The 21124-nt window shown below is 52.7% G+C and overlaps 2 protein-coding genes across 13 annotated transcripts in view; one reads left to right on the forward strand and one right to left on the reverse strand.

The window, feature by feature from the left end:
• Positions 1–5115, reverse strand: DOK1 (docking protein 1). Of its 3 annotated transcripts, none has more exons than XM_025453693.3 (5): positions 4579–5115; positions 2156–2455; positions 1915–2008; positions 1524–1708; positions 1–1253 (listed from the first exon to the last, which is right to left on the reverse strand). In XM_025453693.3, exons 1-5 carry the CDS (start codon positions 4597–4599, stop codon positions 441–443), a joined length of 1413 nt encoding a protein of 470 aa, XP_025309478.1. In that variant the 5' UTR covers positions 4600–5115; the 3' UTR covers positions 1–440. The 3 variants fall into 3 exon arrangements, with proteins under 3 accessions (XP_025309478.1, XP_025309477.1, XP_025309479.1); XM_025453692.3 differs by lacking the exon at positions 4579–5115 and adding an exon at positions 2793–2949; XM_025453694.3 differs by lacking the exon at positions 4579–5115 and having other exon boundaries at positions 1915–2004; positions 2156–2287.
• The window catches only part of LOXL3 (lysyl oxidase like 3), a 20024-nt gene continuing 1317 nt past the window's right edge, over positions 2418–21124 (forward strand). Inside the window, exons 1-15 of one of the 10 annotated variants that reach the window (XM_035701077.2) lie at positions 2418–2550; positions 5141–5465; positions 7232–7395; positions 8016–8230; positions 15136–15228; positions 15854–15913; positions 18067–18286; positions 18519–18699; positions 18837–18991; positions 19432–19599; positions 19729–19891; positions 20081–20324; positions 20418–20533; positions 20614–20750; positions 20857–20968. In XM_035701077.2, coding sequence (XP_035556970.1) covers positions 5153–5465; positions 7232–7395; positions 8016–8230; positions 15136–15228; positions 15854–15913; positions 18067–18286; positions 18519–18699; positions 18837–18991; positions 19432–19599; positions 19729–19891; positions 20081–20324; positions 20418–20533; positions 20614–20750; positions 20857–20968 — 2341 coding nt within the window. In that variant the 5' untranslated portion in view covers positions 2418–2550; positions 5141–5152. Of the gene's footprint in view, positions 2551–3634; positions 3792–5140; positions 5466–7231; positions 7396–7904; positions 8231–15135; positions 15229–15853; positions 15914–16872; positions 16943–18066; positions 18287–18518; positions 18700–18836; positions 18992–19028; positions 19600–19728; positions 19892–20004; positions 20325–20417; positions 20534–20613; positions 20751–20856; positions 20969–21124 lie in introns of those variants that run through there. The other 9 variants (XM_049095385.1, XM_035701076.1, XM_049095386.1 and 6 more) reach the window with 9 other exon arrangements.

Below are 21124 nucleotides of genomic sequence, written 5' to 3' on the forward strand. Positions count from 1 at the left end.
TTTTAAACCCAAGCTGACTTTAATGAGAATAAACTTCTTAAAATCTGTCTCTGGCAAAGAACAAAACAGGGGTGACGATCCAGGCACAGTCCAGCATCACCCTGTAGCCTCCATTCAGCCCCCTCAAACTGTACCAACCCAGACAAAGCCCCCATTGTCATAGACCTGGTCCAGCAGCTGTCCATTCCTTTGGGGAGGATGACTTGGGGGTGCTGGTCTCTCTCAGGCCCCATCCTTCACCTCTGCCATCTGTCCCACTTCCAGGACTTCTTGAGATTGATCATCCTTCCCCTGACTCCCCTGATCCCTCTGGTCCCCTGGGCTGGCTTACAGGGGACCCTCCAGCCCTCTGGTTCCTGCAGGCTCTAATACGTTTCTTTGATCCCCAGTACCACCTCCCTGTGGGGGTCCTATCAGCAACCCCCGCCTCACCCTACCTCTCACGTGGAGCCTTCTGCCTGGACTCCAGTCCTGTTAGCCCCTGCTCTAGACAGCTCACAGTCCCAGCTTCCTGAGGCACTGCTCTTCTGGACCTGGCTGTACAAGGCAGTGTCTGCGCTGTGGCCCTTGCTGCCATTGCCCATTGCAGCTCCAGGTTCAGAGAGGGCTAAGCCCCGGGGCTTAGGACCTGGGAGAGGCTTTGTGCTCCGAGGAGGTGGCACCTCGTAGTCATCAGTGGCAGGGTTGTAGGGGAGCTCATAACCCTCCTCCTTCACCCGAGCCTGGCACCACCATGCATCCTTGGGCTCCTGAGGCAGATCATAAAGGCCCCGGAGAGCAGCTGGGGCCAAGCCCTCAGGTTCATCATAGATGGGGTCCTCTTTGGGGTCCGTCAGCTTGGCCTTCAGCAACTGCTGCTGCACGTGCTGGTACAAGTCCCAATAAAGAGGTTTCTTCAACTGTACTCCCTCCCCTGCCTGAGCAGCAGTACTGTCCAAGGGGTCTGAGTACAGGGAATCCTGGGAAGGGCCTGGAGGAATGCGCAGAGAGTCTAAGGGTTCAGCATACAGGGCAGGAGGGCTGCCCAGGAGCTCCTGAGGGCCAGGCGGGGATGCCAGCGTCCCCTCTGCCACTTCTCCTTCGTGGGAGTCGGCTTTCAGACTCTCCTGCCCTTGACCTTCCTTTCCCTGGACCTTCTGCCGATGAATAGCAGTCTCAACTGCCTGAAAGATGTCATTCCCCTGTGCTGTCTGGAAGGTAAAGGTTCCAGGGCCTGAAGGGCAGCGGCGACCAGCCTCAAAAGAGAACATGACCTGAAGAAGGTGTGGAGGAAAACACATTACCAGGAGCCAGGAGAGGAGATGAGTCACAGGGCTTGTCCTAGTTACAGAGGATCTACAAAGAAAAAACTATTTGCGGGGGGGGGGGGGGGGGGGGGGCGCACAGGCAGAGGTCACAGGCTAGGCAAGGAAGGGTTACCGGGAGGACAGAACTCGCCATCTTCTTGTCCTGCCCCACCCCACCCACCCATCCCACAGTTATCCCGACCTGGGATGCCCATTCTCCCCGACAGCCCCCTGCACCTTGTCCCGGCCATAGCGGCGCAACAGAGTGTAAGGCCAGAAAAGGAGTGGCTCCAGTATCTGAGTCTGCGCCCCGACGGTCAGGAGAGTCAGCTTCTCAGCCTCCACTCTCAGCACATAGGAGCCATGCAGGCCACAGCGCTCAGCGGCTTCTGTCCTCTGCACTGTTACCCAGAACTGGGATCCTGTAAAGAATACACAATTAGATGGGCACCCAACAGACTGCTGGGTGAGAGGGCTGGGGAGGTGGGGACGGGTTGTCCAAGCACTCACTTGGAAACCAGCTTCAGGGGCTTCCTATTCCCCATGGGTCCCTGACCCTTTAACCACTCTCTTCTCAAGGCACCCGTCCTTTCCACCCCATCCCTCCGCAGGCTTCTCAGGCATCTACCTTCCCAGGTGGGACTATACAGCGAGTTCTCCAGCATCTCCAGGGCAGAAAGCTTGGGTGGGTTTTCCGCAGGCGCCAGAGCCCAGCTGCCTTTCTGGGGTAAAGAGAGGGAGTATCGAGATCCCTGCAATTCCCTCACCGCTGTTCCCGGGGTCCGAGCCAGCCGCGGCCCTCGGCTCCTGTAACCGCCCCCACCCCCGTCGCCTCTTGGGTCCACGGCGTTTCGCCCCAGCCCCCTCACCGGAAAGGCGTTTCGGCACAGGGTCTGCACCCAGGCGGCGCTGGACGGCGCGTCGGCCGCCAGCAGGTGGGAGCGCTGCGCGGTGTCCAGGCGGAAAGCCGCGGCGCCAGGCTCGGGGGGGCTGTCCACGGCCACAGGGACCACGCTCACACACTCCGCCAGGCGGATCACCTTGCAGTCCAGGCGGCGCGAGCCCCCTCGGCCCCCTCCATTGTTCGACCCCTTGTGGTCAAAAAACTCGAGGCGCGCCACGCCGTGGGGACTGGCAGGATAGAGCACAGCCCAGGTCTTCCTCCACCTCTGGGAAGAGAGAGCGAGAGACGCTGGCGAGGGAGCGGGCGAGCACCGGCGGCCCGGCCCCGACGGGACAGGAGACCCGCGCAGGCCGACTGCAGGTCTGCAGCTTCCCCACCGGGGCGCAGTTTCCCGAGAAGGAAGCCGCTCCGTCCGCCCAGAACCGGGGGGTGGGGGGGTACCCCGAGGCCAGCGGACGCTTCTCCCGGGTGGGAAATCAACTCCGCGGGAACGTCACGGGGTCTACAGCTCCCGCCCCGCGCTCCAACCCGCTGCCGCCCCCGCGGGCTCCACAGCCCCCTCCTAGGTCTGCAGGCGCGCGGCGACCCCTGCCCCGGGCTACCTTGGTACCGAAACGCTGACTTTGCAAAAACAGCGGCCCTTCCATCACGGCCCCGTCCATGGCCCCCGGCGGTTCCTTCCGCGCTTCCTGGCCCCGCGGGCTAGAGGCGGGGCGGGGCGGGGCCGGGCCTCCCGGGGCGTTCCGCCCCTCCCCCGGCCTCCGCGGGCCGCGGAGCGGGAGCGAGCAGAGCAGCCTGAGGGAAGGCGCGGGGGTCCGTAGACGGGGTGGGCCGCGCGCCACCTTCAGACCCCGGCCCACGGCCCGAGGCCCGCACAAGTGCTCCGCCAAGGGAAGCCTCGAGGCTTCGGCCAGGGGGCTCTGGCGCCCGGGCTTACGGGCCGGGTAGGATGTCATATGCTCAACGTGACATCAGAGTGAAGGCCGTGACGTCACCCCGAAAATGCCAGTGGGCACCCTGGGGCACCGAAGGGCTGAGGCGGGCCTTCTTCGCCTCAGTTCGCCTGACCGGATCCGCCCCCAGCCCGGCTGGAGTCCGGCTGTTTACACTCCGCGGAGCCCGGGACGTGGGGGAAGGGCTGGGGACTGGGGACTGGAAGGCTTCCCGGAGCCCCGAGCTGAGCCGCGGCCTCCCGCCGCCCCAGGGGCCGCCGCCCGGGCCGGTCCGCGGCCCCGTGGCCTCTTGCGTGTCCAGCTCCGTGACCGCAGCCGCGCGGCCTCCAGCCCGCGGGAAAAGAAAGCTTCATTGAGCAGGCCGGGAGGAGGGGCGGGGGCGGGGGCGGGGGGAGGTGGGGCGGCCGCGGCCAGCTCCACGGGGGAGGGGAGGACCAAAAGGAGAAGAGGAGGGAACTGGCCGGGGAGGAATCGAGGAGGAAGGCGGAATGTGGGAGGGCTCAAGGAGACGTGGGAGGGACAAAAGGAGAGGGGGGAGGAAGGGGGGGTCCAGTCTCCCCTGGCCGAGCACTTTTTTTGGGAAGTCCTAGGACTGATCTCCAGGACCTGGACTCTTCTCCCAGCACCTAGGGCCCCGCTCAGCCAAAGGTAGGGCGAGTCACGCTGCTGCGGCAGAAAGGGGAGTTTCGGATGGCGAGGATGGTGAAGGGACCACGGAAAAGGGGTGATGCAGGATGGGGTCGAAGGGAAACCAACCAACAGAGGGCTTTTAGCATTGTTAGCGTGAGACACAGTAGAGTGGAGAGAGGAGGCAGATATTTGGCGGGTGGGGGGCTGCAGGGTGTTCCAAATAGGGCTGCTGCCAGGGCCCTAAGGCTAGAGGCTCCTCTGTGAGGACCTACCCCTGGGCCCCCAAGCCAGAATGTCCCCAGAACAAAGCTGTCCTGTTGTGTTGTTTGTTTGAGTTGGGGAAAGCATGTTCCAGGGGCCCCTTGCTGGAGAGGGGCTGTTCTCAGCCCCAGACAGAGGGAAGGCCTTGGCTGAGGAGCTCATTGGCACCCTGGCCTCCGGTTGCCCTGAGACAGCACTGTTGGCAGGAGGTCTGGACAACCCCACCCCGCTCTCCCTCCCAGCCTGAGGCCTGGCCCTCCTGGGCCCCTTGACCCTGCAGGGTATGTGAGAGCCTATGTGCTGGTAGGGTGTGCAGGGGGTTCTCCACGCATCCTGGTCTCTGCCCTCTGCGGTGGAATCTACCCACACAGGACTCTGAGCTTGACTTCCCATCAGGGAACCGAAGATCTGAGGGTCTCCTAAGCCCCCTCGCCTGCTTCTCTCCACAACCAGTAGCTATCTGCCCTCTGTCTGACTGGCTGAATGGGGTCGTCTGGGTCCCTCCCACAACCCCTCCTTGGCTCCAGCCAGTCCCTCTCCTCACCTGTTGCCCGAGTCTGACCATTGCTGTGTGCCGCTGGCCATCTCACGGTCACCTTCTGTCCATCTTCCACACTGTCGCTCTCTGCCATCTCTCTCTGTTCAGTCCTCTTTCGTTCCCACAGTAGTTTCCTTTCCTCTCACATCCTGTCTGGGTCTCCCTCTTGCCCAGTCTTTATCTCTTTCTCTCAACCATTCTCTGCCTCTTGGTCTCTAATCACTGTCTTGATTTCTGGGTCCCTTAGACTAGTGGGTGGGGTAAATGGAGGTGATGGGGAAGGGCCTTGTAAGACCGAACAACTGCTGGTGAGGGAGAGCTGCTCTGTCTCTGTGTCTGTGCCTCTCTCCTCCCTGCCCTGCTTTCCAGTCTGAGCTCTCGGACTCTGTGTTTCTGCTCTTATGTAGTTTGTATTTCTTTCTCACTTAGTTCCTGGGTCCCTGTCTTTCTCTCACACTGTCTCTGTCTCTGTCCTTTGGCGTCCCTCTTCCCCTCTTGATCTCTCTGTGGGACCCACGCCTGGCTTGATCTCGGTTTCTCTTACACACTCTCTCTCTGGGGCACCCAGGCCTTCCCTGCCATGCGACCTGTCAGTATCCGGCAGTGGAGCCCATGGGGGCTGCTACTGTGCCTGCTGTGCAGCTCCTGCCTGGGATCTCCATCCCCAACCACTGCCCCCGAGAAGATGGCTGGGAGCCAGGGGCTGCGGTTCCGGCTGGCCGGCTTCCCCAGGAAGCCCTTTGAGGGCCGCGTGGAGATCCAGCGAGCTGGCGAGTGGGGCACCATCTGTGATGATGACTTCACGCTTCAGGCTGCCCACGTCCTCTGCCGGGAGCTGGGCTTCACAGAGGCCACAGGCTGGACCCACAGTGCCAAGTATGGCCCTGGAACAGGTGAGCAACGTTCCATGCATCGCTTAGGTATGGCCTTAATGCAGGGAGGTACACCAGGATGGTACAGGCGCAGGGACCCAGGGCACCCAAAACAGCCAGTGTCAAGTAAACCCATGGTTGACAGACCAACAAACACCATCCCTTCTCAGACCTGCATGACCTTAGACTTCGGTGCCTTCTCTGAACTTCAGATGCCCTATATGCAAAATGACTAGATGACCTCTAAGTTCCTTTCTTTTGCAAATGTTATGTCTGTGGCAGCACAGACAGGGCGGGCCCATGGGAGAAATCGAGGCACGTAGCCACAAAGACACATGCAAGGACAGCCCTGATGCAGGGGAGCCCTGTACAAGCACAGTTGGCTTGATGTAAAGCTGGGAGCAGATAAATGAGGTCTAGATGTCCCAAAACAGAAGGGATCATGGACACCACAGCTGACAAAATCCGATTATAGGCAAGACCTGAAACAAACAAGCTGGAACTAAGAACAAGTATAAACTCTAAAGATGAGAATGAATGTGGGTAGTAGAGGCTTAGGAGGAATTCTGAGACCTGAAGGTGCCTACATTATATGGGCCCACAGTAGGGCCGATGGACAGAAGCTGGTGCAGTCTGCCGTCATTCCCCCCTTCTCACTGGCTGGACCACTTCTGGAATAGAATGTCACTTGTAGGTGCCACATTTAAAGAGAGACAGTAGAAAACGGAAATACTTTCAGAGGAGAGCTGCCCAGATGTGACAGGCTGGAAGCCAAGTTTCAAGAGGGAATAGCTGAAGAAACCAGGGACATTTGGTATGAAAGAAAAAGGCGTGGGATAGCATTTACCTGAAGGTTGTCTTCAAACATGAGGACAGTCATTTGACTGAGGGATTTTTCTGGATAGCATGAAAGGACAGAATCAGACCTGGTGGGGGATAGTCATAGTCACAAGGACTTTGTGATGATGGACTTTGTGATGGTTCCAGTGGCTTGGTGGGGCAGGGAGTAGGCATCCCAGCAGAAGCTGGGTAAGTCCTGTCAGGACATACATGATGGGTCCCTATAAGTGACTGGGACAGATGAGTTACATTGGATGGAATCCCAGGGCCATTGGATGGAACTGGGTCCATCCAACTCTGAGAAGTCAGTGATACTCATCTCAGTATGGTCCAGGCAGAGAGAAAAACCAAGGGGCAATGTGGTAGTGCAGACAGGCCGGGCCCATGGGAGAAATGGGGGCTGAGGTGAAAAGATCTTAGATTTTGAAGTCTCACAAGTGGCTGAAACCCCTAAGCCCCATGTATTGGCTGTGTGGTCTTAGGCAAGTTTCTTAACTTCTCTGAATGCCAATTTCTTTATGTAAAATAGTGGCAGCTCTAAGAATAATCATATATATATGAATATATGTATATTCATATATATATATACACACACACACATACACATTGCCTAACACACAGCAGGTACTTGATTAATTGTAGCTATCAATGACCAGATCAGGACTGATGAGAAATTCAGTGTTGACTCTTGATTTTTTATTCACTCTCCCCACTTGTTGAGGATCCTCCAGATCACCACTGACCCGCCATCAATCCTGTGCTCCATTTCCTCCCAGGGTGTTCCCTCTCTTTCACAGCCATTATCCTACCAGAAAAATGGAATCGTCGTGGCCAGGTGTGAGGTGTCTAGGCTCACTCTCCCAGCAGCCCCATCACTCGCCCCCCACCTCCGTTGTCCTGCCTCCTCAAGCCTCTCCACCCACCCACCCCCATCTCTCCCTCTACAGGCCGCATCTGGCTGGACAACCTGAGCTGCAGTGGGACGGAGCAGAGTGTGAGTGAATGTGCCTCCCGGGGCTGGGGGAACAGCGACTGTACCCACGATGAGGACGCAGGAGTCATCTGCAAGGACCAGCGCCTCCCTGGCTTCTCAGATTCTAACGTCATTGAGGTCTGCCGTTCACACACACACACACACACACACACACACCCAGGATGGCGAGAGAGGGCTGTAGGATGATTATATGTGGTTTGAGGGGATACTGGAAGGTAGGGCATGGCATATGCCCTGAAGGCTAAATTGGGGTGATGGGAGGCTTTGGGGGTGGGGGCAAACCATAGAGCTCCTGGACATATTAGAGCCCACGTTTGTCTTAGCATGAGCATTCAAGTTACTGAAGCTGGCATGAGTCTCCCCAGCTTCATCCCGGGTGTCCAGGGCATCCCTTGCTTCAGATGTCCCTGCTCCCCTGGAACATCTCCCTTCCCAATCTCTCCCACTGCTCCCAAGCCTCCTCCTCTGTGAACTGCTCCCGCAGGCTCGGGTGGGCCCCGGGTGCGCCTTCCCCAGCTTCCTCAGCACCCTGCACCGCCTGTCCGAGCGCTAGCCGCCCTTCCCCTGCCGGTGGTGAAGGCTCAGCTCCCCGCAGGAGCAGGCACGCCTCTCCGCCCCGCGGCAGCCCCTCCTCGCCGCGGGCTCTACAGCAAGCACACTAGCTGGGCTCCGTGGGGGCGGGAGGACAGGAAAAGGGCGCCCTGACACTCCTTCCTCCGCTTGTGGCCGCATCCCAGGTAGAACAGCACCTGCAGGTGGAAGAGGTGCGACTCCGACCCGCCGTGGGGCGGGGCAGGCGGCCGCTGCCCGTGACCGAGGGACTGGTGGAAGTAAGGCTTCCCGACGGCTGGTCGCAAGTGTGTGACAACGGCTGGAGCGCCCAGAACAGCCACGTGGTCTGCGGGATGCTGGGCTTCCCCGGCGAGAAGAGGGTCAACACGGCCTTCTACAGGTGAAGGGACGTGGGCGCTGCGTGGAGTGGACTGGCCTTGCGGGGTGGCGCCTCGACCTCCGGGGGGGTCCGGGGCTCTGCAATTGTGGGGAATACGGAGGCCCCTTCGAATCCGGAAAGTTGAGAAATCTAGCGGGACCACGGAGGGCTCCCCAGGGCGAGCCTCAACTGGGGCCCGCAAGGCTTCCTGCTCTGTCCCGGCCGCAGCCTGGGCGGGGCGAGCGGCGCCGGACGCGGGTCGGTGCCAGTGACGCCAGCGGTCGGCAGGCAGAGTCTCCGCGCCCCGGGGCGCGCGCCCAGGCCGGCGAGGCCACGCCCAGCGGCCGGCGCCCCGCGGGCGGTTAGGGTTGCGGCGCGGGCGCGGCCCCCGGGGCCCGCCGTCCGAACTCGGGGAGCGCGCGGCCGCGCCCTGCGGAGGCGGTGCCTGGCGCGCGTGTCCTAGCCAGGGGCGACTCCCCGAGGCCCTGCCCTGGACCGGTCCAGGCCGCCGTCGAGCGCGTCGGTGGGCTCGGGAGCCCTTGCCCTGGGCAAGTTTTCCAGAATATCCTTTGGCCCAGGCGCGCCCAGCCCTCCTGGGGGGCACACGGTGTGCGCGCGGCTTCCCGAGTGACCAGTCACGGAGCACACCGGTGAACGGCCCTGTGCTTACAGGGCCTCGCCACCCTGGAGCATCTAATGTGGTCCTTTGGAGGAGTATAGAAATCTTTACAGTCTCTCTGAAATCTATTTTGCAGGCTAAAATGCGTTTGTTTTTTTTGTTTGTTTTGTTTTTTTTTGTTTTTTCCAGCTCTTCCTTAGTTGAGTTTTGCACAGAGACCTCTCTTGACATCTAGGTGACCTTCCATTGGGCACACAACTTCAGATATGGTCTGATCAGGGCAGGGTACAGTAGAAATGCTCAGCTTTAGGTGGAACATGCCGAGACCTTGTATTGACTTTCTGTTGAGGAAACATCTCACTTTTCTTACTGAACTGGTAATCCTCTAAAACCAATTCAGATCTCCCCTTCTCCTTGATACTAACAGAAAAAGCCCATTTGAACCTAAATCTATGTTGACTTTACCCTATTAAATTAGTTTGATACATCATCTAAAAACCATTAAAAGCCACAATGCACCCATGGGATTATCTTGAATCCTAACATTATTTCCCATTTGTCATCGCTCCCAGCTTCTTCTGGAGGATATATACATGACAGCTATGCCTTCCAGCTTCATCATAGTGACTGTTAAAATTGTTGACATGTTCAAAACCAAAGTCTAACTCTTCCTTACTCATCATGTCTTCACTCATTAGTTGTGAAATGTTTTTTCCACTAACTGGGAACAAACTGAACACTACAATGATGTAGCCAACATTTCACTATTTTATCTATAGTAAAATCATGGAAGATTTTGTTAGTCTCCCTTAAAGCCCAGATATATTATATTCATGGCCATTCTCCAACCTTCCAATTAGGAATCTTATCAAAAAAAGAAATCATGGTGGTTTGAGCTAATTTTTTACTGAAATCCTTCCAGATCTCTAAGGAACTCCATATACTTTCCTTACTGTTCACAAACTTTCCATTTAATAACTTATTCTAGAATGTTATTCTTTAAAGAATCCTTTTTCTTTTTGAAAGTCAATACATTACCAACCTCTAGTCTTCTCCATACTTGCTCAAATTTTCCTTGCCTTGGCTCTCAGACACATCTGAAAGTTCTTTCAGCCCAAAGGAGTATACTTTATCTGGTCTAGAGGCTCAAACTGTTTTAAAACAGCTGTGTGCTGTGCTCCTTTACTATTATCTGTCTTGGAGCTGTATTTCTTTCTCTGTGCTATTCTTTACCTTCCCCAGCGCAAACATCAGGTTCTGAAAGACCAGCACAATTTAAAACACAGGGGTTTTAAGTGAAGAGGATAGCATGAACAAAGGTGAAGAGATCCATTCATTCAGCATTTATTTATTGAGTGTCTAGGGTGTGCCAGGGACTTTTGTTAACACTAAGGATTCAACAGTAGACAAAACAGACAAAAATCCCTGATTTCATGGACTAGGGAAGAATTGGAAAATAGTAAATTTTAAAATGCAGGGATGACAAAGAGTGTAATCAATACAAATAAAGCAGAGAAGAAGTTAGGAAGTCGAAGTGGGATTGCAGTTTTAAATAGAGCAGTCAGAGAAGGCCTCTATGAAAAAGCATCATTTCAGATAAGATTTAAAGGAGGTGAGGGCACAAACTGTGTAGAAATTTAGACAAGCATTTACAGGAAGAGGAATCATAAATGAAAAGATCCTATGGAGTGGGGGAGGGTCGGAGGCCACTGGGGCTACAGCTGAGCGAACAAGAGAGAGAGAGAGAGAACAACAGAAAGGTGATATAGGAGGAGTTTGGAAAGAATGGGGAGCCCAACCGCATAGGACCATTTGGGAGACTGGCTTGTTCTCTGTGTGAGATAAGGTTTTGAACAGAGATATGACATCTGACTTCCATTTTTAAAGTATTATTTTGGCTGCTTTAAGAATAGACTGTAAGGGATGCAGAGAAATTAGTTAGGAGGTTATGTCTCCTGAAAGCCAAGTAAAGAAAGTGAGAGGTGAGGGTGACCAATGAGAGTGGTGAAAAGGGATCAAATTCTGCGTATGGTTGAAGGTAGAGCAACAGGATTTGCAGGTGGATTTAATGTGTTAGAGGAGAGGAATTAAGGTTCATTCCAATGTTTTGAGCCTGAGCTAAGCATGGTGTTGGCCTTATCTGATAAGGAAGATAGTGGGGAGCTCATTCTGTGTGGGGACTCGGGGGAGAGGCATTGTATATTAAATTTTGGTTTTGGACCTGTTAATGTGAGATTCTCTAAGACATTGAAATGGTGAAGCTGAGTAGGTAGCTGGGTATGTGACTCTAGAGTTCAGATGAATTAAAAGTCCTGAAACTGGACAACGTCACCAAGGGAATCAGCATAGACAGGAAAAAAAGAGGTCCAAGGACTGAACAGAGAGCTTAAATGTTACGAGGTCAGGAAGATAAAGTGAAGGTACAAATAGTGAAGTGGGGCAGAAAGAAAACCAGCTGAGTGTGGTGGCCTGCAAGCCAAGTTAAGGGCTTCAGGGAGGAGAGGGAGGGAGCAAGTGATCACCTGACTCAGTGCTGCTGGTGGGTGTAAAAGCACAAGGACTGAGAAACGAATGCTAGTTTTAACAAAATGGGAGTCATTGCTGACCTGGACAGAGACAACAGTAACTAGGATATTTCTCAAAAGACAGTTGACTAGAGTAGAAGGTTTTGCTGAAAAATAATGGAAGGAAGATCTGAATACATAAAAGCCAGAAAACAGAATGCTTTTTGTGCCAGATTAGAGAGTTTGATCTTTATCTTATGGCAAAATTAAAAATAAAAGTAATTGTATGGGCCACTGATAAAATAAGGTCAGTGTTGTTAAAGTTTACCTAATAGTAGTGAACTGGAGGGAGGAGGTTCTAGATGCAGTAAGGCTAGTTAGAATTTTGTTATAAAAGTAAGGTTGATTCAGAGGGTGACAACCAAGAGGCAGGGGAATGAGAGCTGTAGGATGACTGGTAAAGGAAAATAAGAGAAGACTTTCAGGAAATGACCCTGAAGCTGCTGGAGAGGAAGATGGTGTGTGCCATCAGGTATCTCTGGGCGTTAAGTTCACATGAACTAGCCTTCCAAGTGAGCTGTCCTTGACAAGTTTGAGACCCAGCAATTTTCCCTAGGTATGTATGGTCTGAAATAATTTTGAAAGATCAGGAGTATTTGTGTAGATATTGGAATCTGCTACTGAGTCTGGGATATGAAGACTGGAGATGTATGAAGAAGAGAGACCATTCGTAGGGAGGAAAGGGGTTACAGGAGTCCTGGGACAATCTGTGTTGGGGATATGATCTAGATTTCCTTTCACAGGTCACATCAGACAGAGGGAGCGTTCTCACAGATAATGCCATCATAAAGGGTAAGCAAGGCCATTATGAAGAACACCTTCCTTAGAGAAAGAATATACATCTGCTAGCTTTTAAAGGCAGCTAGTAAGATTTAGGGAATGAGAAAATCGGAAAATCACGCATTTATCATTTTTCAACTTGGTTTTATAGTTCTGCCCTAGAACATGTGAAAGTGATAGCAGTTTAGAAGAGGAAAAGAATGTAAAGATAATTGAATCATTTACTGTCCTTCTGCAGGCAAAGAAATTGAGGTTCTAAGAGCTTAAGTGCTGAAAGCTATTTATTAAACTGCTATTTGCAAAGCACTGTGCAAAGTGCTGAGAACAAAGAGGTGATTAGAGATCACGGAAGACCTCACAGACTACATTAAGGATTTGGGTCTTTATAATAAAAGCACTGGGAAACAACTGAAGTGTTTTTTGAGAGGAGGGCTGTGAGAGGCCATGATGAGATTTCTGGCTCCAAAAGATCACTCTGACAGCATTTCAGTGAATGGTTTGGGAGAAGAACAAGAGTGAATGGACTAGACAGGTGGTTAGGAAGTACCATTGACATGACTTGGCTACGGACCGACCCTGAGAGCCGAGAAGTATCAAGGTGGACTCCTAGGGTTCTGGAGTGGGTTTTACTGAGTTACGGGTTGACTTTCTTGGACCTACATTACATTTTAGAAAACTTTGAGACATCTAAGTAGAAACATCAAGAAGGCAATGGAATGTACAAGGTTAGATATAAAAGAGAAGATATAAAGAGAGGATATGGAATGAGTAGAATGCCTCAGACTGGGCTCCAAAAATGTAAGTGACGAGCCAGAGGAGGAGCCTGTGAAGACCAAGAGAGAGCAACCAGAATTAGGAATCAAACCAGACTAGTAGTGTTAGGGCCCCCATGCAAGGAGAGCAGAAGAGAACAGCAAGGTCAGATGCTACCAAAAGGTAAATGAGATGAAGGCTGAAATTGTCCATTAGATTTATTATCACAGAGTGATGGGGAAAACCAGAAAAGAGCAGGCTAAGGAATGAATGGGAAGAGAGGAGAGGATGTAGAAGAGGAGTGTTTACAAGTCTTGACAGTGTTTTCTATGAAGTGGGGGTTTATGGGGTGGAAAGTGTGTGGGGAAGGGAGAGATCTGAACATATTTAACATGATTTGGTTGAGGAGAAATTGTATGCGACTTCTCAACTGAGGAGGAAAAAAGATCCTAAGGGATGGAATTCAGAAACATTGGGGGCAGTGGCCTTAGAGAATAGAGATGGCTGGAATGAAAAGAGGACATGCAGATATGGGGAGGTTTCTCTGTTTGATGGTTGAAGAAACAAATGACAGGGGGAAACAGGCACATTTGTGAGTGAAGGAATGTAAGTAAAGTATCAGCAGTGTAAAGCAAGGTATCAATACTGGTCCTAAATGAGTACCAGATCCTTAATATAATCTATATCACACTTTATAATATACATAACTATGTATGCTGTATGATATTTAATATTAAAACCTTATAAATATCTAAGAGAAGTACTTCTAAATCATCTAGAAATTTCTAAATTTAGGGACACCTGGGTGGCTCAGTGGTTGAGCATCTGCCTTTGGCTCAGGTTGCGATCCTGGGGTCCTAGGATCCAGTCCGAGTCCCACACTGGGCTCCCCGCAGGGAGCCTGCTTTTCCCTCTGCCTATATCTCTGCCTCTCTCTGTGTGTCTCTCATGAATAAACAAAATCTTTGGAAAAAAGAAATTTCTAAATTCCTAGATAATACATTTTTTCTGAGTACTAGTTGGAGGGCCAAGATAATCTCAAAAGAAAACACAAAATCTATTTCATTTTAGACAGGTCCATGAAAAAGACATTTGGAGAAAAAGTTTCACATTATTCTTGTATGATGAAAGGTTCTAAATTCTTAGTCCTATCTCAGGAAAAGAACCTGAGAGTTGGTATACACTCTTTCCTAGGAATGTTGGACATACTGGATATTTAGGCAAAAAAGACCAACTAAATACATCCTCAGGAAGAAGCCAGGGCAGGAAATACCAAGCAACTCAAAGCCCTGTTTCAAATCTATATATTAACATCCTAGTACATGTGTCCACAGTATACTGTGTCCAGATAGGACTCCGCAAGAGAAAACAGCAGAGTAAGAGCACGTTTAAGATGATAACAGGGAGTCCCATAAACTTGGAAGGACAGGAAAGACCTGCGTTCATCTGTACATAGTGGGACAGGACAGAGAGGGGGCAAAATTAAAGTCCTTGAAATCAAAGGGAGAATGAGAGGAGAAACAGACCTGGTTTCCAGACACTTGACCTAAGGCAACCTCTTGAAGAATAAAATAGATTAAATATTTAGGCCAATTAAAAAGAAAGTTTTAGTACTTAGTTGTCTGGGAGCTGAGCTCGCTTTGTGAATGACTAAAGCATATGGGATTTAATCAAAGTAGGAAGGATGCTGTCATCCTAACCCGCCTGGCCTCACGCTCCCCTGTCAAACCAAGTTAATGTCCTTGGACATCCAGCCTTGGTCCTTGTCCTGCTCCACAGGCCTCAGACCTGGAAATGCCGGAAGTCAGAGAGTATCTAAGAATAAAAGACAGCCTCCCTATAATCTGGCCAGTTCTCTCTCCTTGCCCTGTCAGTCTGCCAATCCTAACAATCCTAACACCCTCCTACTTATACCCTCCCCGTGGCCCTCCCCTGAGGTTTAGATCAACCCTGATATTGACCCTCATCCTCATTACCCATCTGTCCCAGCCTAATTTCTGTGGGAGCGGGTATAGGGACTCTATCAGCCTGAGTCCATGTGCTTCACTGCTGTTCATCAGCCTGGTCATGTGCATGGGAGGCCAAACAGCTGTGAAGGGTAGAACCTTGAAAGTGTCTCATGTTATAACATCCTGATGATTTTCCAACTTTGCTGTTGGAAAAGAAATTTACCCTTATCCCCAGCTGCCTAGCCTTTCCCTTGGTTCTAGGCTGATCTTGACTCTGCTGTTGTCTTATCCTCGCAGAAAGTTGAGGAAGAGAGCAGCCAAAGCCTCGGCCCGACGCCCCAAGCCCCTTGGAAGGTAATGGGGCAAGAGCCCCGGGACCTCCTGCCTGCCTCTGTGGCCCCAGGAGGTGGATGGATGGAAGGCAACCTATCCATGTCCATCCCAGAACCCAAACTGATGAATTAGGGATGCAACTGCAAAATGGCCATTCCGGGAGGGGAGGCAGGCATGGGGACATGCAAGCTTTGATCTTAGGTTGCACAGGGAGGAAATAATGTAGGAATGGCTGAGGAGAAGCCTCCTCATGCTTCTACTTCCCCCAAATAGCTTGGACTCCAGCCTTAGCCACCTGCATGCTTCCTACCCACCTTCCCTAATTCACCCACATTCCCATTCTTTCTCCTCCCTTTACCTCTTATCCCCTCTCCCCTCACCACTCCCCCACCCTGCCCCACCCCTGGACTGACTAGATTTCTCATCACTGGTTGAACCCAGAGAGCAACATGGGTTCCTAAAATGGAGTTCAGTGGTGTGCAGTAGTCAGTGTACATGGAATATCTGGCCCTCTTCTCTTTACTCCTTCCCACACTCTGCATAAGGGGTCCTTCCCGGAAATAGGAAAAACAAAACAAAACCCTCTACCTTTCCTGGGCCATGTACCTAACCACTACCTCCACTAACTTCTTTCTCCTTTTTTCAGACCAATCACCAAGCTTAAAGTCAAACCCAAACCCCGAGTGGGCAGGGGATCAATCAAGAGGTAAATGAAGCTCAGGCTGGGTGTGAGGAGAGGAAGAGCACAGTGATGACGAGTCAGGGCAGTAGGCTGTGCTCAGGGAGGGGTCAAGGAGGCCCCCACCAAGATGTAGCTCTTACAAACCACCTTCCAGATGATTCACTGAAGCATAAAGTGATGCTGGCCCTTACATTGGTTTCTGAGGAATTATGCTCATCACAGGATTTTTGCAAATCTTGATAGAAGTTCATCCATGTGTTTATTAATCTTCCCCTGGTGAATTCTAGCAGATACTCTGGTACTTTTGTCCTTCTGATGCCACACTTGCCCCTCCCTCAAGAAGTTAAGTTTGCCTAAGGGATCAATGTTCCCAGCTTACCTTTATTTGATTAGTTTTTAAAAAATAGGTGCTACCAGCTTAGAGGTAAGACCTGGGGTCCCCTCTGGAACTTTTGCCAGGGATTGGCTCAGATTATAGTCCCTACGTAACTGGCCCAGTTGACACAATTAGGCTCCCAGTTCCATAATTTTCTCGTGGGTTCTTTCGGAATTCAAGAGAGTATATATAAAGCTTCCAACCCCAGTGATTATCTCTCACTAGGCTTCCAAAGACCATTTGCACATGAGAAGTCTCCCTGATAACTTCTTCAGCAGTAACCGAAGCCACAAAGAATTCATCCCTTTCTTCCATCCCTCCCCACCCACCCCCCCATCTTCTGCACATTCTAAGATCACCCAGTGGTCCCTTACCCAGCTCCTCCTTCTGGTGGCTTCAAAGAAGCTTGGAATCTGGGGGTGTTCTTGTACTGCCTTCTAGCTAACGGTCATCTGTGCCCAACATGGCCATGTTCTGGCCTTCCCTGAACCCCAAATTCAAGTGCACACTGCTGTTTTTACTGTGTTCCTTGTGGGGAAAGGGGAGGCGGAAGTTTAGAAGAGCGCTATCTTTTTCTTGTGATGGCCTCTTTGACTTTTATTTTTAGCCAAACAGGACTTTGGGAGAGTACCTGATCTGTTTGAGCTTCAGAATCCACTCATCCTGAGCCTCCAAAGGTATTCTGTAAAGTCTCCAGGCTTCCTCTGTCTGTTGTGTTTATAAACTTTTCCTCCTCTCTGTGTCTTCTAGCCAATGACTTCAAATCGTCAGATCCCTTCTTTCCTCTGACATTAAGTGATGGGCACATTACTACAATAATTCTTTGCCACGCCAACCTCATAGGCCCACTCCACCAACACCAGCCCTCCTCTCTGGACACTGCTGTCATCATGTGCCTCACTGTCCTCCCTTATCCCACTAGCATCGATAAACAAGTCCCCTCGTTTTCACAAGGCATCTCTCCCAAGTGTCTCCTAGTGTTACCATCTCTAGTCCCATTTTCATGTTCAGATGGCTACAAAACATTCTTTCTGTTATGTTTCAGTCACAGAAGTACAGACTACTTATTAAAGCTCAGCTTGAGTCTGGAGAGCTCTCTACCATTCTACTGTGCCTATTCATTCTCCTTCTCTGGTCATGTGGTCTCTAACTTTTGTCTGTCTCGCATTTATACATCTTCGTTCCCACATGTGCCAGCCCCAGTCCTTTCCTGTGTCCAACCTTCTGGTATATTCTTCACATAACCACCCATCATATTCTGGCCTGGAAAACCCTCCAGCCTCTGAGAAGCCATTTAGACCCCAGACTTACTCACTCCTCTGCATCTTGACCCATTCAGTTATCTCAGCGACAGCACAGTAGAAGGCCGTGCTCACGCTGGCTCTCCAGTCTTTCCACTGGTGGCAGCCGCTCCCTCCTGCCTGTCTCTTCCAGCCGGGCAGTCCTGGCTTCCTGCTGTCTTTGCACAGCAGCCCCAACCTCAGCCTCCATTAGGGCCAGCAGCCTGAATCCATTTGGAGCAAGCTTTCTGTCAGGCAAGTCAAGGCTAGCTGTCCTAAAGCCAGAGGGGTCTTCAGCTGCAGGTCCCCAAGAACCATCCTGTTTGGATAATCTGGGCTTTTTCAGTCTGGAAACTTGCCATTCCCTTCGTCTTTATGGAGGGAAATGCAGCAGAGGGGAAGAAGGGATGAAATGGTCACAAAAGGTTGGGGGATGGCAGAGGCATGGAAGGGAGGAGGGTTGTGGGCAGAGAGGTAGGAGCATTGTTTTACCCTACTGCACCCCACTCCTGTCCCCCCAGGCTGCTGGCCCAGAGGCAGCAACACTCCTTTGGTCTGCATGGGGTGGCGTGTGTGGGCACCGAGGCCCACCTCTCCCTCTGCTCCCTGGAGTTCTATCGTGCCAATGACACCACCAGGTGCCCTGGGGGGGCCCCTGCGGTGGTGAGCTGTGTGCCAGGCCCTCTCTACGCAGTGTCCAGTGACCAGAAGAAGCAACAACAGTCAAAGCCTCAGGGGGAGGTGTGTGAGACAGCGACCATAACCTTCCCCACCCCCAGGTGGAGAACCCCATAGCCTAGTCACTCCCTGACTAAGCACAGCCCTGACCTATGAGGGCAGAGGAACCTCTCTCCAGGGGGTGGGCCACAGACCTGAGACCACCCCCTCCCTCCTTTGTCCCCTAGGTCTGCTTAGCCCTTTCTGTGTTGACATCTCCATTCACTGCTTTTGGGCACATCTCTCTCCTCTATAGACCCGAGTGCGTCTAAAGGGTGGGGCCCACCCTGGAGAGGGCCGGGTGGAAGTCCTGAAGGCCAGCACGTGGGGCACAGTCTGTGACCGCAAGTGGGACCTGCAGGCAGCCAGCGTGGTGTGTCGGGAGCTGGGCTTCGGGAGTGCTCGAGAGGCTCTGAGTGGTGCCCGCATGGGGCAGGGTGAGGGGGATGAAGATGGGAGGAAGAGGGAAGAAGCTATACACTCTCCTGGGGGGGTACATTCCTGGGGAAGGAGATCCCAAGGCAGACAATAAAGGTCCAGTTATAACCTCCTGATCTTTGGCCTCTGACCCTAGGCATGGGTGCCATCCACTTAAGTGAAGTTCAATGCTCTGGACAGGAACCCTCCCTCTGGAAGTGCCCCCACAAGAACATCACAGCCGAGGACTGCTCCCATAGCCAGGATGCTGGAGTCCGATGCAACCTGCCCTACACTGGGGTAGAGACCAAGGTCAGTTACCTTTCCGGTTTAGTTCAGGGATCTTTTTTTTTTTTTTAAGATTTTATTTATTTATTCATGAGTATACACAGAGAGGAGAGAGAGAGAGGCAGAGACACAGGCAGAGGGAGAAGCAGGCTTCACGCAGGGAGCCTGATGTGGGAATCGATCCAGGGTCTCCAGGATCACACCCCGGGCTGCAGGCGGCGCTAAACCGCTGAGCCACTGGGGCTGCCCTAGTTCAGGGATCTTACATCCTCTCCAGTCCTGGCCATGATCTGCAGTCTGACAGCTTCCCAGATCTACTGTCCCAGGCCCCTGCCATCCTGCAGTTCCCACCTGATGTACCTACTTGTCAGCCTCTGAATCATCGTTCAGCCACAAGCCTGCTACAGACTCCCACTGCTCCTTCCCAAAAGCCTACCCAGGACTTCCCTTCTGTGTCACTACAGATCCGACTCAGTGGGGGCCGCAGCCCACACGAGGGGCGAGTGGAGGTGCAAATAGGGGGACTCGGGCCTCTTCGTTGGGGCCTCATTTGTGGGGATGACTGGGGGACACTGGAGGCTATGGTGGTCTGCAGGCAACTTGGACTGGGCTATGCCAACCATGGCCTACAGGTGAGTGAGAGGGGAACCAAGGCCATTGCCTCCAATACCTGTGTTTGGGGCAGAGGACTGTGGAAATGAGTCCATTGGCCCAAAAGGCTAGTGGTGGGGCCTCACAGAAACATCAACATATGTTCCCAGGAGACCTGGTACTGGGACTCAGGGAATACCACAGAAGTGGTGATGAGTGGAGTGCGCTGCACAGGGTCTGAGCTGTCCCTGGACCAATGTGCTCATCATGGCACCCATGTTGCCTGCAAGAGAACAGGAACCCGCTTCACTGCTGGAGTCATCTGTTCTGAGAGTGAGTGAAGCCAGGGAAGGGAGGCTCTGGACCACCGCCTTGGAGGGAAAAAGAGAGCTGTAAGCTGGAGGGGTACTCCTTTCCTGTGACAACCAGCTTCTCCCCCTCTGCAGGGGGAGGAGGAGCACCCCCATCCAGCCCCACCCCTCAGCAGTGACTTTCCACACTCTGCTTCCTTCCTTGGGGCAGCTGCGTCAGACCTACTGCTGCACTCGGCCTTGGTACAGGAGACTGCCTACATCGAGGACCGGCCCCTGCACATGCTGTACTGTGCCGCAGAAGAAAACTGTCTGGCCCGCTCGGCCCGCTCAGCCAACTGGCCTTATGGCCACAGGCGTCTCCTCCGATTCTCCTCTCAGATCCACAACCTGGGACGAGCTGACTTCAGGCCCAAGGCTGGGCGCCACTCCTGGGTGTGGCATGAGTGTCACGGGTGAGAGGGTCAAGTAGAAGGGCAAGATCGCTGGAGATGGGGCAAAGCCTGCTGGGGGTAGGGAAGGAAACAGGGGTTCCCTTGTCCCCACAGGCATTACCACAGTATGGACATCTTCACTCACTATGATATCTTGACTCCCAATGGCACCAAGGTGGCTGAAGGCCACAAAGCTAGTTTCTGTCTGGAAGACACTGAATGTCAGGAGGGTGAGTTGGGCTTCAAAAGGACTCCGGTATCTCCGTCCCACCAGCCTTGCCTCACACTGACATGTGCCATTCCCTCTCAGATGTCTCCAAGAGGTATGAGTGTGCCAACTTTGGAGAGCAAGGCATTACCGTGGGTTGCTGGGACCTCTACCGCCATGACATCGACTGCCAGTGGATTGACATCACAGATGTGAAGCCAGGAAACTACATTCTGCAGGTGCTGGGAGACTGACATCCAGCTGGCAAATGGGAGGAAGGTTTGTTAAGGGCACCTCTGGATCTGAGGAGTACAACTGGTCACATTGCCTTTCTCCCACTCACAGGTGGTCATCAACCCCAATTTTGAAGTAGCAGAAAGTGACTTCACCAACAACGCAATGAAGTGTAACTGCAAATATGACGGGCACCGCATCTGGGTGCACAACTGCCACATCGGTGTGTGGGCGAGGGCAACCCAGAGAGACCAGGGTGGGAGGAAAAGGCCTTCATTCACTCACTCTCTTCCTCCTACATTGGTTCTGTGTCCTCCCACCTGCCTCTGCATCTCCCAGCCCCTCAGCTTCTCACCACCCTTCCCCACAATGGGTCTGC

The sequence above is a fragment of the Canis lupus genome, chromosome 17, assembly GCF_003254725.2.
Source record: "Canis lupus dingo isolate Sandy chromosome 17, ASM325472v2, whole genome shotgun sequence".
Lineage (NCBI taxonomy): Eukaryota > Metazoa > Chordata > Mammalia > Carnivora > Canidae > Canis > Canis lupus.

Bases quoted from the DNA above. Each gene is read 5' to 3' on its own strand.
- DOK1 (XM_025453692.3), bottom strand. From the start codon at position 2,852: ATGGACGGGGCCGTGATGGAAGGGCCGCTGTTTTTGCAAAGTCAGCGT. The intron at 2,009-2,155 runs GTGAGGGGGCTG...TCTTTACCCCAG, and splicing joins TGTGCCGAAACGCCTTTCCG to AAAGGCAGCTGGGCTCTGGC. The intron at 1,254-1,523 runs GTGCAGGGGGCT...CACCTTCTTCAG, and splicing joins GCCGCTATGGCCGGGACAAG to GTCATGTTCTCTTTTGAGGC.